Genomic DNA, 12,471 nt, shown 5'->3' on the forward strand with positions numbered 1-12,471 from the left:
CCAGCTCCCCTCCTCTCTCCACGGGGAGAAGAATGGAGAGTCCAGCCCCTCTCAAGGAGTTGGGTTCCAGAGCCCAAGCTGTGCCTTGAGGTGAAGCCGACTATATCGAGCCGGTAACACTCAACCTCCCGTTGAGCAATACGAGGTTGAGCATTAGAGTCAATTTTGTGTAATTGCTGGGTTTCAAATGACATCACATCATCTCTGCCAATAATATTTAATACAGATGGGAGGCAGGTTAAATGAATAGTGTTAAAATACTGACTTTTGTGGTAATACAGTGAGTTCTTGGGTCTAGTCAAAAATAGAAAAGATCAGATTCAAGATTTGTAAATTTACCTTTTGGATATTTTATGACAAAGTACAATGTAATTAAGTAGGAAATCTGACTCTTGACCCCACCTGAGAGTAAGACATCATCACATTCTAGCATCTGAAAACCACCAATACAGGAGGTTTAGTGTTGTGTATATGACCTAGTGCATGGTTTATGAGAAAAGACAGTGTTACCTTTGTACAGATTGGCCGGGAGCTGGCAGGTGTGTCCACAGCCGTTGGAGCAGCACTTTCTAGGGGAGGGGCAGTGCAGGTCAGAGGAGCAGCTCTCCACACATGCTGCAGCAAAGCCCGAAGCCTTCTGAGGGGACGGACAGTCCCCCTGACGAGAGCTACGAAGAGAGACCACGAACTCACGGCTTGTCACACATTCTGTCTGCTTCTGTAAAGACAAAGGCATGAGGATAATAAATGTGTATGAACATGCAAGCAAACATTTATTGAATTAGAACGTTAATTGAGTGTCTCACAACTACACACAGTGCCTTCTAGACGTTCAAATTCATACACTTTTCATTCAGTAACCTAACTACTAGCAAACTGCGCCTTTTTATGATGTACTCAACTGAAGCTGTTCGTGCAACTAATCACTTATTTTCAAGACGCCATATTGCTGATTAATCCCCATTTTCACCAGTATACGCTCTGTCCTTACTTCGCTCTCCCATTTTAGTTTCTTAATCGGTGATACGTGCAGGATTTGGTAGCGTTGCGTTGTTATTTTGGTACAAATGAAAAAAAAAAATCCACTGTGTGCTAGCGCGATATGCAGCTAACCATGGGAGGTACTGACGCTTTGTTGTGATGATGTTTGTGTCGACGTCAGCTCCTATTGGGCACCGCAGTTTCTAAGTAAGGAAGTAAGTGGACTTGTTTCTTTTATTAAGTCGCTTTAGATGACTATTGCGATTTAAAATGTGCAAATTATAGCATAATGATCCACGGGTGTCATAGATTATAGCTATAGAGCAGACACAAACCAAATAGGTCTTTTTTAAGCAGTATAAACAGTAACTATCTGTTGAAGACCCTGCGTATCACCAGAGCTCTCTGCACCACAGTTTGAGAACCATAGTTTATGTGACCTCCTCAGACCCACCATAAAAGCCACCGTACACCGATGAAACATTTCCTAAGGCTAAACTTTACACTGGCATTGGAGAGCTGACCTAAATCTGAATAAAAGTTTGTATATTTTCTTGTGCGTGGCTTTACAAACATAGGCTTACCCAGAGAGCTCGAGGTTGCAGTGTTTTGCTAGACTTCCAGGCACTGAGCCATTGAGCCTGTAGCATGCCTCAGCTATTGTGATGAAAAACTAATCTGTCCCTCAACCACACTGTGGTTTTGCTAACACCCATTTAAGCCCCCCTCCCCCAGTCACCCTTCACACACACACAAACACGCACACACCCCAATTGTGAGTGTTTGTCCACTGATCCAAAGGTTGGCGGTTCAAATCCCATTCTCAATGTAAAGATCATGGGTAGAGAGGTTAAGTAGATTACACAGATAACTTTAAAATTGTACTTAAAAAGTAAAAGCATTATTCACAGATTTTGAGGTCCCATAAGGTGTATAGAGTGATGCTGAATTTTGAGGAACAATTAAATTGATTGTTTTATTTGTATATTTTTGTTAGCTATTTGTTTGTTTGCTACTTAAGTAAAGTACAGACACCAAAAATTTCCACTTTAGTACAGTGGTAGTAGTAGTAGTACTTAAGTACTACTTAAGTAAAGTACTTAAGTACCATTTTAATTTGTCACGTTCCAACCCCGGCTTACAAAATAACCCCCATATAATTCAAACATTAAAATATGATTTCATTTCTCTTACCTCACAGGACTTTGGAGACAGCACTTTCCTGGTTTCCCATAGTTCCTTGCATGGCTGAAGGCACTGCACAGAAAGACAGGCAGCATTTAAATATAAAACACGAGTCAATACGGAATGAATGAGTATGTTTTGTATTTCAGATCATTTCCTCATGAATAATTACAGACATGATGTAACCAGGAAATAAGGACAAGGAAACATCATCAAAACCACATCAAATGCAGTGGCCATGATCAGAATCAGATAATACTGTAGATTCATTACTTACAACTTATAGTTTTATGTCGTGAGATACTATGAGATAACGGCAGAAACAAAACACAACTCCAGGTATGTTAGTCATGAGGAAACAACTTTATAACAGAAATCATAATAAAACGCGTAATATATATATTTTTTTATATCCAACGCAAATATCCCTCTAAGTACATAGACTAAGGGAGAGAGACCATTGGCACAGACTGACAGCCATATCTTTGTGAGTCAAGGCAATTGTGACCAGTACAGTTGTAACTTGCCACTATTTTCTGATCTATGTTATAATGTTGTTTCCTCATCACAAACATACCCAGAGTTGTGTTTTGTTTCATTCACACATGTTTAACTCACAAACACTGCATATTTAGGCTGAGTCTGAGTATTGAGGCTCTCAATTTGAAAACACTCCGTTCCACTTTGTGATGTCATGTGGTAATACAGGAAGTGCTTCACTGTGTTTTTAAACTTCATACACCTTCAATAGAATCATTTGGATCATTTTAGCTTTGGAACTGCCAATCTCTACTGAACAAAAGGTAAAAGGAGCTGTTAACTTGAAAGCTACCACTACATGACATCACGAGGTGGAACAGAGCATTTTTAGCTTTGGAGAGCTAGAAAGATTAATAATAAAGTGTTACTCAAACATGTGTGAATGAAACAAAACACAATTCCAGGGATGTTTTTGAGGAAATAACTCATTCTAACATGCCTAACAGGTCCTTTAATTGTTATCCCTCATCATACGTAACTCTCTCAGTTTTGTATTTTGAGTAACATAATCAGAAAATCAGTTTGCACCTATCTCATACACTTGCACACACCCCAGTACTTTCTTGCATTATTTTTCTTTTTAAAATTAAGCCCATGGGTGATACAGATGGGGATTAACAATATAAAATGAAACTTAAAGGAAGTAAACAAACAAAATGTAAAATAATTATATATGTATGTTATAGTTTCATGCTAAAATACCCCCCAAGAAGCTGTTTTAGATCAGTGATACAGTTTGGAATCTGTAGTTTCCAGATCCATAACAATACAATTAAAGATTTATGCTAAAGAAAGCCATAACAAAACAAAATTAAAATAAAGATCTACATGTGTCATTTTCCTCACTAGTAAATACAAAAAGGATATGTCTTTTAAAATGCTGAAACTGCTTCTCCATAATTCCTGACAGTGTTCTTCATGTTCTTTTGCTCAGACATCATTACACTGCCAAAGACATAAATTGTCTCTTTGCACCTATCTTAAATCCCCGTCCATAGCACAGTTTTTTCTTGCATTTCCTATTTAGAACACGGCGGCTAGTGCGATATTTATGTCCATTTATATTTACAGGCTATGGTTATTCCTCACTCACCATATGCATTATGGGCATTCAAATTATTCACCAGGATGAGTTTAGAAGTGCTTTTCACAGCTCTCACAGACCAGAGAGTTTTGCCGTGAGGCTAAAGCTAAAACAACTGACATGCTAATGTGTATTTCTTGCTTATCGAACAATAAAATGCTTTATAATTACATGCAGACAGCACGCAGCAGACTTATTTTGACCACAAGACCTGCTTTTACAGTACATCTGTACAATATCTCCAGAACTGAAGAAGTGGCTTGGATGAGAAGCGAAACGTCTTCACTCCTACAACTTTTTGTCCAGTTGACAGATTTTACTTTTGGCTTTTACAATATATCTGTAATGGGTCAAGACCAGTGGTGGAACGTAACAAAGTAGTACTACACTGTAAGTACTGTACTTAAGTATACATTTTAGGTATCTGAACTTTACTTAAGTACATTTTAAAGTGGATTTGTTTTTTATTATTATCTGAGACCTGCTGAAAAGGGTTTATTTTTTAACATGTTCATAATTTGAGCAAACAAAAAATTACAAATGAAAACAGCTAGGATAAAATTAATGATTTAGTTGTGTGAGTTGAACAAAATTCAGCACAAATCTTTATAAAAATCAATCCATTGGAAGCTTTATTAGACCTCAAAATCTGTGGAAAATACTTTTACTTTTTACTCTTTAAGCACATTTTGAAACAGGTACTTTTTTCATGTGATCCTTTTTTGCTTGAGTGTTTCTTTACTCCGGTATCTGAACTTTTACTTAAGTAACAAAACTGAGTTCCACCACTGGGCAAAACACACTTTGCTCAAATTCATGGGAAAAACATTGGATACAGGGCCTTTAAGCAGTATTATAATACAATATAATCAGTACTATAACTCAAAATAAACAAAATTAAAATAATGAACGACATGTGTGATTATCCTCACTAGTAAATATAACAAAAGAATTATGTGTCTTCTAAAAACACTGAATCTGCATTTCGATAATTTCTGACAGCGTTCTTCATGTTCTTTTGCTCAAACAACATCCACACGTTGCCAAATCCGACTCCACAGGTCTGCTGCAGTCATCTGGTTCACCACCTCCTCCGTGAACCGTCGAGTGATGCCTCTTACCAAATCCAAAACAGACTTCATATAAAAACTGCGGTTCACCTTGACCTCCTCCTCCCCCTCTCCTCCTCTGTCTCTTTCTCTCTTTCTCTCTCTCCGTCTGCTTCAGCCCCTCATCACATGGCTTCAATCAATCTTACAATTCATTCCACATTTCCAGCTTCAGTCGAACATCGAATCAACAAAAGACTTAAAAACACATCAAATAAAATGCTACCGGGGATGTATTGTCAATTCCTAATACTGTTTTTGATAAGGTGATTCTATGGGCTGATGACAATAGACATGCTTTCACATCTGGTTCAAATACCACCAGTGTACGCTACGTTTTAGACGCTTGATTTTGATAGATTGTAGATACTTTTCCTCCGACAGAGACGTATTGCTTCGCGGAGTACCGATAATGGGTTGTCAGCGGGGAGTGTGATGGCCAGTTAATGTACAAGAATTGCTTCATTTCTTTTTAAGTCATGGAAATACAGGCTCAAGTGATCCTCCACCCAAGCTCCATCCCCCAAGAGGAGTGTTAAACTCATGTATTCTTCGTAATGAACAAGATCTGGTTAGATAACACTGCAAAGACGATTAGGAGGGGGTTTATAGTTCAGGGGTAAATGCTGTAGTTGTCAAGTGTTCCAGATGTACAGTTTTGTGTTTCTTTAACTCAAAATGAAATCTGAAAAGCATCACTTCTTTGGTCGCGGTCACACTTTTTTCCATCTTCAAGCCACTCAAAGCGCTTTACATCAAGGAGTGTATGCAGACAATGAGGGCGAGGTGGGTTAAGTGTCTTGCCAAAGGACACAATGACTGTAATCGCATCGCCAAATCTAACGGTGATGTTTATGTCGAGAGCGGGATTCGAACTGCCAACCTTCAGACATAAGCACACTTTGGAATTATTATTTGTGTCATACTTGCACAAAGGAAAAGGAAATGATTTGCTACAAACAGAGGGCGTCGCGAGAGTTATCTGATCAAACTTGGGCTCAAAATGAAAACAAATAAACAAGAGTATGAGGTGGGCGTATGGAGAAGAGGCTTGAGTTGCGCTTTGCATGTGTTTTACAGCGAAAATTAAACAAAATGGAGCTTGTTACAGCTATTGTATCGGTAGTGATCAATGAAAAAGTTAAGGACGGGCTGGATCGCAAGCGAGATAAATATCCAACATGGTGGAACTTTATTATGTGAGGCTTTGGAGTTGTAACAGAATTGCACAGACATGAGGGGGGAGGCACCACAAATAAGCAAAATCCACCTGTCAATCACATCTATCTATACGCCAGTGTCCAAAACTCGGACCTTTGTTAAGTATTGGAGAAGTCGTTCGTCCTTTGATCCGAATCGAGCCGGTTTCAAATCCCACTCTCAATATAAACATTACTGGTAGAGCGTTCAGATCCACTGCGTCACTGGTTGGTGGTGCAAATCCAGCTTCCATAGATGAATGGTGTTTGAATTTGTAAAGCGCTTTGAGTTTCTTGAAGGTGGAAAAACGATATATATAAAAATTTGACCGTGACCAAGTATTTTTGGCTAATGACAGTTTATAAAGTAGTCATTTTTATAATACACTGACATTTTTAAAGACCTGCCTTCTTTATTTGAATGACAGTTTACAGATAACAGCTACGATATGTTTTCCACAAATCTGAGGAAGGAAAACCATTACTGTCCGTTCCTCCTTTCTTTCTCCACAGGCTTGGTCACAAACTCTTGCACAGGAATAAAACCGGATCCCACAATCAAACCACTTAATTTCTTTGACACTTATAGGTGCCTATAGATAAACCTCAGTGCAAAAATCCAGATGCGCTGCTCGTATGAACCGCCTGCCCCACAGTTTGCAATGTAACCGGACCTGAGTGTGTGATGTGCAGGGTGAATGAGCTCCCTTGGGTGCTATCCTGGAGCCACAAGCTGTTCTGAGGCTTAAACTGTCAGACTCTTGGTGAAAACACCTCTCACAAATGTACACTCACAAATCAACAGGTCCCCCTCTGCATGCCGCCCGCCACCCAGAGGTGCAGCCACGCCCTCCATCTCCTCTCTCTGCACGTGCATGGTGATCCAGGGCAGGCTTCACGGCTCTTTTCCTGACATAGATCTGATTCTGAGGGAATTTGTACATGGGTTGTTTTTGCATTTGATCACAGATTCATTGGAAAGAGGCATTATTTAATGACATACTAGACAGGAGTTTATACTGCCAGCACACGGAGAAACTGACTGATGTGTTGAAGAGGTATTCCTGTGGAGGGCCGCTCACATGCTGTGCTCTTGCGGTCACATTTATATAGGAAATATGTGCTGTCTGAGCGAGGGGTTACACAGATTACTGCTGGAGAAGAGGTAGAGAAGACAACAAGCAGCACAAAAGTTACAGAGTTGACCAAAGGGCTTCAGATGTAGTTTGGCACACTTCCAGTATCAATGATGAGTCTGCCGTAGGGAAGCTCTGCACTGGAGAGACTTATTCACGCATTTGTCTCCAGTAGGTTAGACTACTGTAACGTCCTGCTCACTGACCTCTCCAAACGAGCGTTAAGACAGCTGCAGTACATCCAGAACACTGCTGCTCGGGTCCTGACTAGAACCAGGAAGTACTTCACACATGCGTTCTGTGCTCAGGTCTCTGCACTGGCTCCTGTGGCTCAGAGAATAGACTTTAAAGCAGCTCCTCTTGTGAACAAGTCTCTACATGGACCAGCACCAAAGAACATCTCCGACATGTTAGTGCCATATGAACCATCTCACACTCTGAGGACTTCAGGGACCGACCTCCTGCTGGTGCCCAGAGTCAGGACTAAACATAGAGAATCTGCGTTTCAGTTTTATGGAGCTAAAACCTGCAACAGTCTTTCTGAAGATGTGAAACAGGCCTCTACTTTGACAATGTTTAAATCCAGGCTAAAAACAGTTCTGTTTAGTTGTGCATCTGACATAAAGGCTTTTATTCTCCACTCCTCTCTTTTAACATTAATTTGATTGTTTTGTATTGCAATTTTAATGTCTCTCTCTTTCTGTAAAGCACTGTGAATTACTTTGTGTACAAACTAGGCCTGTCATGATACTATCACAACTTATTTTTTCACTTCACAATATTGTACATTGGCTTTACACCACACAGTGTAATGTAAAAGCAGCAACTAAAAGCATAAGATTTGAAGGATGTCCCATATAAGAGGGAACTTTTGGATAAGAACCATACACTTTTTCTGCCCAAACAGAGACATTGTTGGATGAAACAAGTGCTGTTTCACCCCTGTCAAAGTGAACACTGCTATGACTTTGTACAAATCTCATCATTGTATTGGCTCCAAGAACTGCTCGTGTACTCAAATAAGACCTAAAAGCTTTTGATACTGTTCTTAAGCACATCCCCACATACAAATTTCACTCGCTATAAATTACCTTTAATATAACACATGGATAGAGTTTGTTTGCCCATGCAAGGCCAAAATCTGACATTATGACTTATGTATTTGAATGAGACTAATGCAAAAAGGTCAGAAGATGTTACTGTTTAACCCGGGGTAACGACATGTAATGTAGATTAATGACATTAGATGAGACTGTACAGAATATCCCCCATAATGAATCACACTTGGGGCTGCCCTGCTGTTTTATGGCCTCACCTGCCACGATGGAGGGATGACAGGCGCTCGGGCAGGAAACTCGAGGTGAACGTGTGGTTTTGCGGAGAAGGCAGGGGGCAGTGGTGGCAGTGGGGGTGGGGGAGAGGGGTGAGGGAAGGGGAGGAGATGAAAGACTGCAGAGAGAGAGCGAAACATGTCCGTAAACTGGCATGAATTGAGCAGATGTGAGGTGTCCTATACATCGCAGAGGTCCATAGTATTAGTATTTTAGTAGTTTGTTTTCTTTATTTATATATTGTTTATTAGGTTTCCAATTTTGTCCATTAGAAAAACATACAAATCTAAGGGTAATAATGGACTCAGACTTTTAGAACTTTAACAGCCACATCAAATCAGTAACATCTGCAGCTTTTTACCATCTAAAAAACATTGCAAAAATGTAAGGTATACTGTCAAAACCAGACTTACAGAGACTTATCCATGCATTTGTCTCCAGTAGGTTAAACTACTGTAACGGCCTGCTCACTGGCCTCTCCAAACAAGCGTTAAGACAGCTGCAGTACATCCAGAACACTGCTGCTCGGGTCCTGACTAGAACCAGGAAGTACAAGCACATGCGTCCTGTGCTCAGGTCAATGCACTGGATCCTGTGGCTCAGAAAATAGACTTTAAAGCAGCTCTGCTTGTTTGTCTCTCCATGGACCAGCACCAAAGTACATCTCTGACATATTAGTGCCATGTGAACCATCTCGCACTCTGAGGACTTCAGGGACCAGCCTCCTGCTGGTCCCAGAGTCAGGACTAAACATGTGGAATCAGTGTTTCAGTTTTATGCAGCTAAAACCTGGAACAGTCCTGAAGATGTGAGACAGGCCTCTACTTTGACAATGTTTAAATCCAGGCTCAAAACAGTTCTGTTTAGCTGTGCATACAACTGAAAGGCTTTTATTCTGCACTCTTCTGTTTTAATGTTCATTTTATGGTGATTATTTATGTTTTGATTTGTTGTATTGTGATTTTAATGTCTTGCCTTGCCAAACACTGCCAGTGCACAATAATATGAACAAAAACAGCTTATACAGCAATATCACAAAAGTTCAAACCAAGAAAAATCTATTCTTTGAGGTTTGAGGTCGAGCCCATCTCTGTTTCATGTGATCAATAAAAGGTCCCCAAGTTTTTATGAACCTGTCACGCTGATCTGGCAATTTGTAACAGATCTCTTCAAGATAAAACACGACATCATATCTTCTCCATCAGTTATGGAAAGAGGGAGGTGGGGTGTCGTTCCCTTACATCAGAACAGCCCTCTTTGTGATAATCAGGCCAAATATCATGGTTTGCTGAATTGCCTGGAAACTTGTCAGGATTTGAGTCGAATAATCAAGCACCGCAGTCAAAACATCAGGCAGTATCATTTTCTTTGCATAAAGTACTGTATAAATGAAAAGGTTTTAAGTACAGGACACATTAAAAAAAACTCTTACTTTTTACAATTGCTTGAATAGCTAACTAATAAAATATTAAACTAAGTACTTCTCAGACTAGTTTCCAGACACAGTAACTTTAATCCTACTTGAGCAATATTTTCCTTGAATTAACAGGACTTGAATAAAGGTTTTGGTTGCCACAATGAGTAACTGTGCGTTCACATTTGCCCTTATTTGGTCCGATTTGAGCCCAGTTAAGTCCAGGTGTAGACTTGGTTTAGTCCTGTTCTTGTTTAAAGGGTCCAAATTATGCCATTTTCTTATCTCTGTTATAACGTTTCCTCATCACAAACATATCCACAGTTGTATTTTGTTTCATTCACACATGTTTAACACACAAATCCTCAACATTTAGGCTGAGTTCTTCTCTCAAACTGAAAACACTCTCTTCCACCTTGTGATGTCATGTGGTGATTAGGGATGGGACGATATACGATAATATCGTTAATCACGATAAAAAAGGTCCGCAATTAATCGTTCGTGGCATTTTTTATAATCGTGATCATCGCGCACGATTATAATCACCTTTACGGCACCACACTGCATCATGTTTCCAGTTCCAATACAACGTTTAGATGTTAGTTTGTGGTGTTTGCCCACTCTGACATAGCAGTGACACTTGTAGCTTCTGTGCTTATCTCTGTCTGAACTATATTCTGTCAGATATCAACAATAAACAAAGTCTGATCCGTAACTCTCCACAGGAACTTACCAGTGCGCGCCTCACCCATGCGCACAGATGAGACGCTAATGTGTGCACATCTTATATTTTTACCTACAATAATGCAAACTGCAGAATAAAACAACACCTTTTAAACAATAGACAAATTAAGTCTAATTCATACAGCTGAACACAAATGTGCCAGCGCGCATGGTCCGAATGCGCACTATGTGCACAGAAGCAGAGCTAATGATTATACACGGTATATTTTACCTACAGTTAAGTCAATAACAGAATAAACCTCGCTTACCGATCGAGAACAGCATCCAATCCATCAAAAAATAAGGTCCTTTACTCCTGAGTCCACTGTGGGATCTTTACTCTTTGCCATGAACCGCTCCAGGTCCGTGATGCCTCTAGTTTAACTTGTACAAACATCCACAGTGTCCTCGATCACGTCCTCCCTTTAGTTTGTCCGTTTCGTCGTGTTTAAAACACAAAACAACAGCGCGTAAAATGCGCCATTATGCACACATTTCTGCATCCACTCGTTTCCCAATTCACCAAAGATTAAAAAAATTAAGTGTTCGTCGACGGGCACTTGCGTCACTTCCGGCGCGACAACGACTGGTCTATTTCGACAGCATGGCATTGAGGAGTACACATTTTCTTCCGGGTAGGTCTGTTTACAGAAAACCATTGCCTGTCATACATCCTGTCCCGCTGCTCATTGGCTGTAAGGGAAAACGTCACTAAATGTGTGTAATGTAATTGGTTGATTCTACAAGGGCCTCAGTAACCCACAACCCCCACCTTATTGGCCAACACTGGTATCAGTCACAAGCTAACATGTGTGTTTAGCACTGGGGAACAAAGTTGGCGCTATCAGAAGTTTATTATGCCTGAAATCGACAAAAGAAATGCAAAGAAGTGACGGAGCAGATTTCATATTTGGAGTACTTTCCTGCAGCAGATTGGACATGGAGGATCTTATTTTGTGGACATAATTTCTTGACTGGATTATATTCTCTGGACCTTTACGGACACTTTGTGTGAATATGTTGATGTTTGACAGAACCAGAGCGCTCAATGGTAAGTGAAGTCCAGATTCACACTTTGTGACTTTTCTGTAAAAACGTCTTTCCTGTCAGCACTGTGGTGATTGCAGGTGAAAATGGTTTGCATATCCAGAAAGACGAGCGCCGGAGCTTTCATTTGATGTGTTTGTGTGGGTGACGCAGAAGTGTATGTACATTGCTGTAAAGTTGTAAAGTAGGCCCGGGCCGTTGGAACGTTAACAGGTTAATAATTATCGCGATAATATCGTTAATCGCGATTATTTTGGCCACAATAATCGTGAGTCTAAAATTTAATATCGTCCCATCCCTAGTGGTGATACAGGAAGTGCTCCACTGTTATTTGGATCATTTCAGTCCTGGAATTACCCATTTCTACTGAACGAAAGGTAAAAAGTAGCCGTTAACTTAGAAATTCCTGCTTCGTGACGTCACAAGGTAGAACGGAGCATTTTAAGCTTTGAAAATGTAGTCAGACTAATAATAAAGAGTTACTCAGACATGTGTGAATGAAACAAAACCCAACTCCAGGTCTGTTTTTGAGGAGGTAACAACATTATAATATGGCTCAAAGCTACAAGAGTCAGTTTTGCGTAATATAGGACCTTTAATATTGCCCTAGTCCAGGTTTAGTTTCAGGTTTAGTTCCAGTTTAGTCCTAATTATGTGTTATATAAGTGCAAGTATGAATGCACTCACATGACCAAATCTTTATGTTGACAATGTTAAATGAT

The 12,471-nt window shown here is 40.0% G+C and overlaps 1 protein-coding gene across 1 annotated transcript in view; it reads right to left on the reverse strand.

The window, feature by feature from the left end:
• The window catches only part of anos1b (anosmin 1b), a 94,017-nt gene that overhangs the window by 49,789 nt on the left and 31,757 nt on the right, over nucleotides 1-12,471 (reverse strand). Inside the window, exons 3-4 of the mRNA XM_055221373.1 lie at nucleotides 2,176-2,238; nucleotides 511-718 (exon numbers count right to left, since the gene is read on the reverse strand). Coding sequence (XP_055077348.1) covers nucleotides 511-718; nucleotides 2,176-2,238 — 271 coding nt within the window. The remainder of the gene's footprint in view (nucleotides 1-510; nucleotides 719-2,175; nucleotides 2,239-12,471) is intronic.

The sequence above is a fragment of the Periophthalmus magnuspinnatus genome, chromosome 4 (assembly GCF_009829125.3).
Source record: "Periophthalmus magnuspinnatus isolate fPerMag1 chromosome 4, fPerMag1.2.pri, whole genome shotgun sequence".
Lineage (NCBI taxonomy): Eukaryota > Metazoa > Chordata > Actinopteri > Gobiiformes > Gobiidae > Periophthalmus > Periophthalmus magnuspinnatus.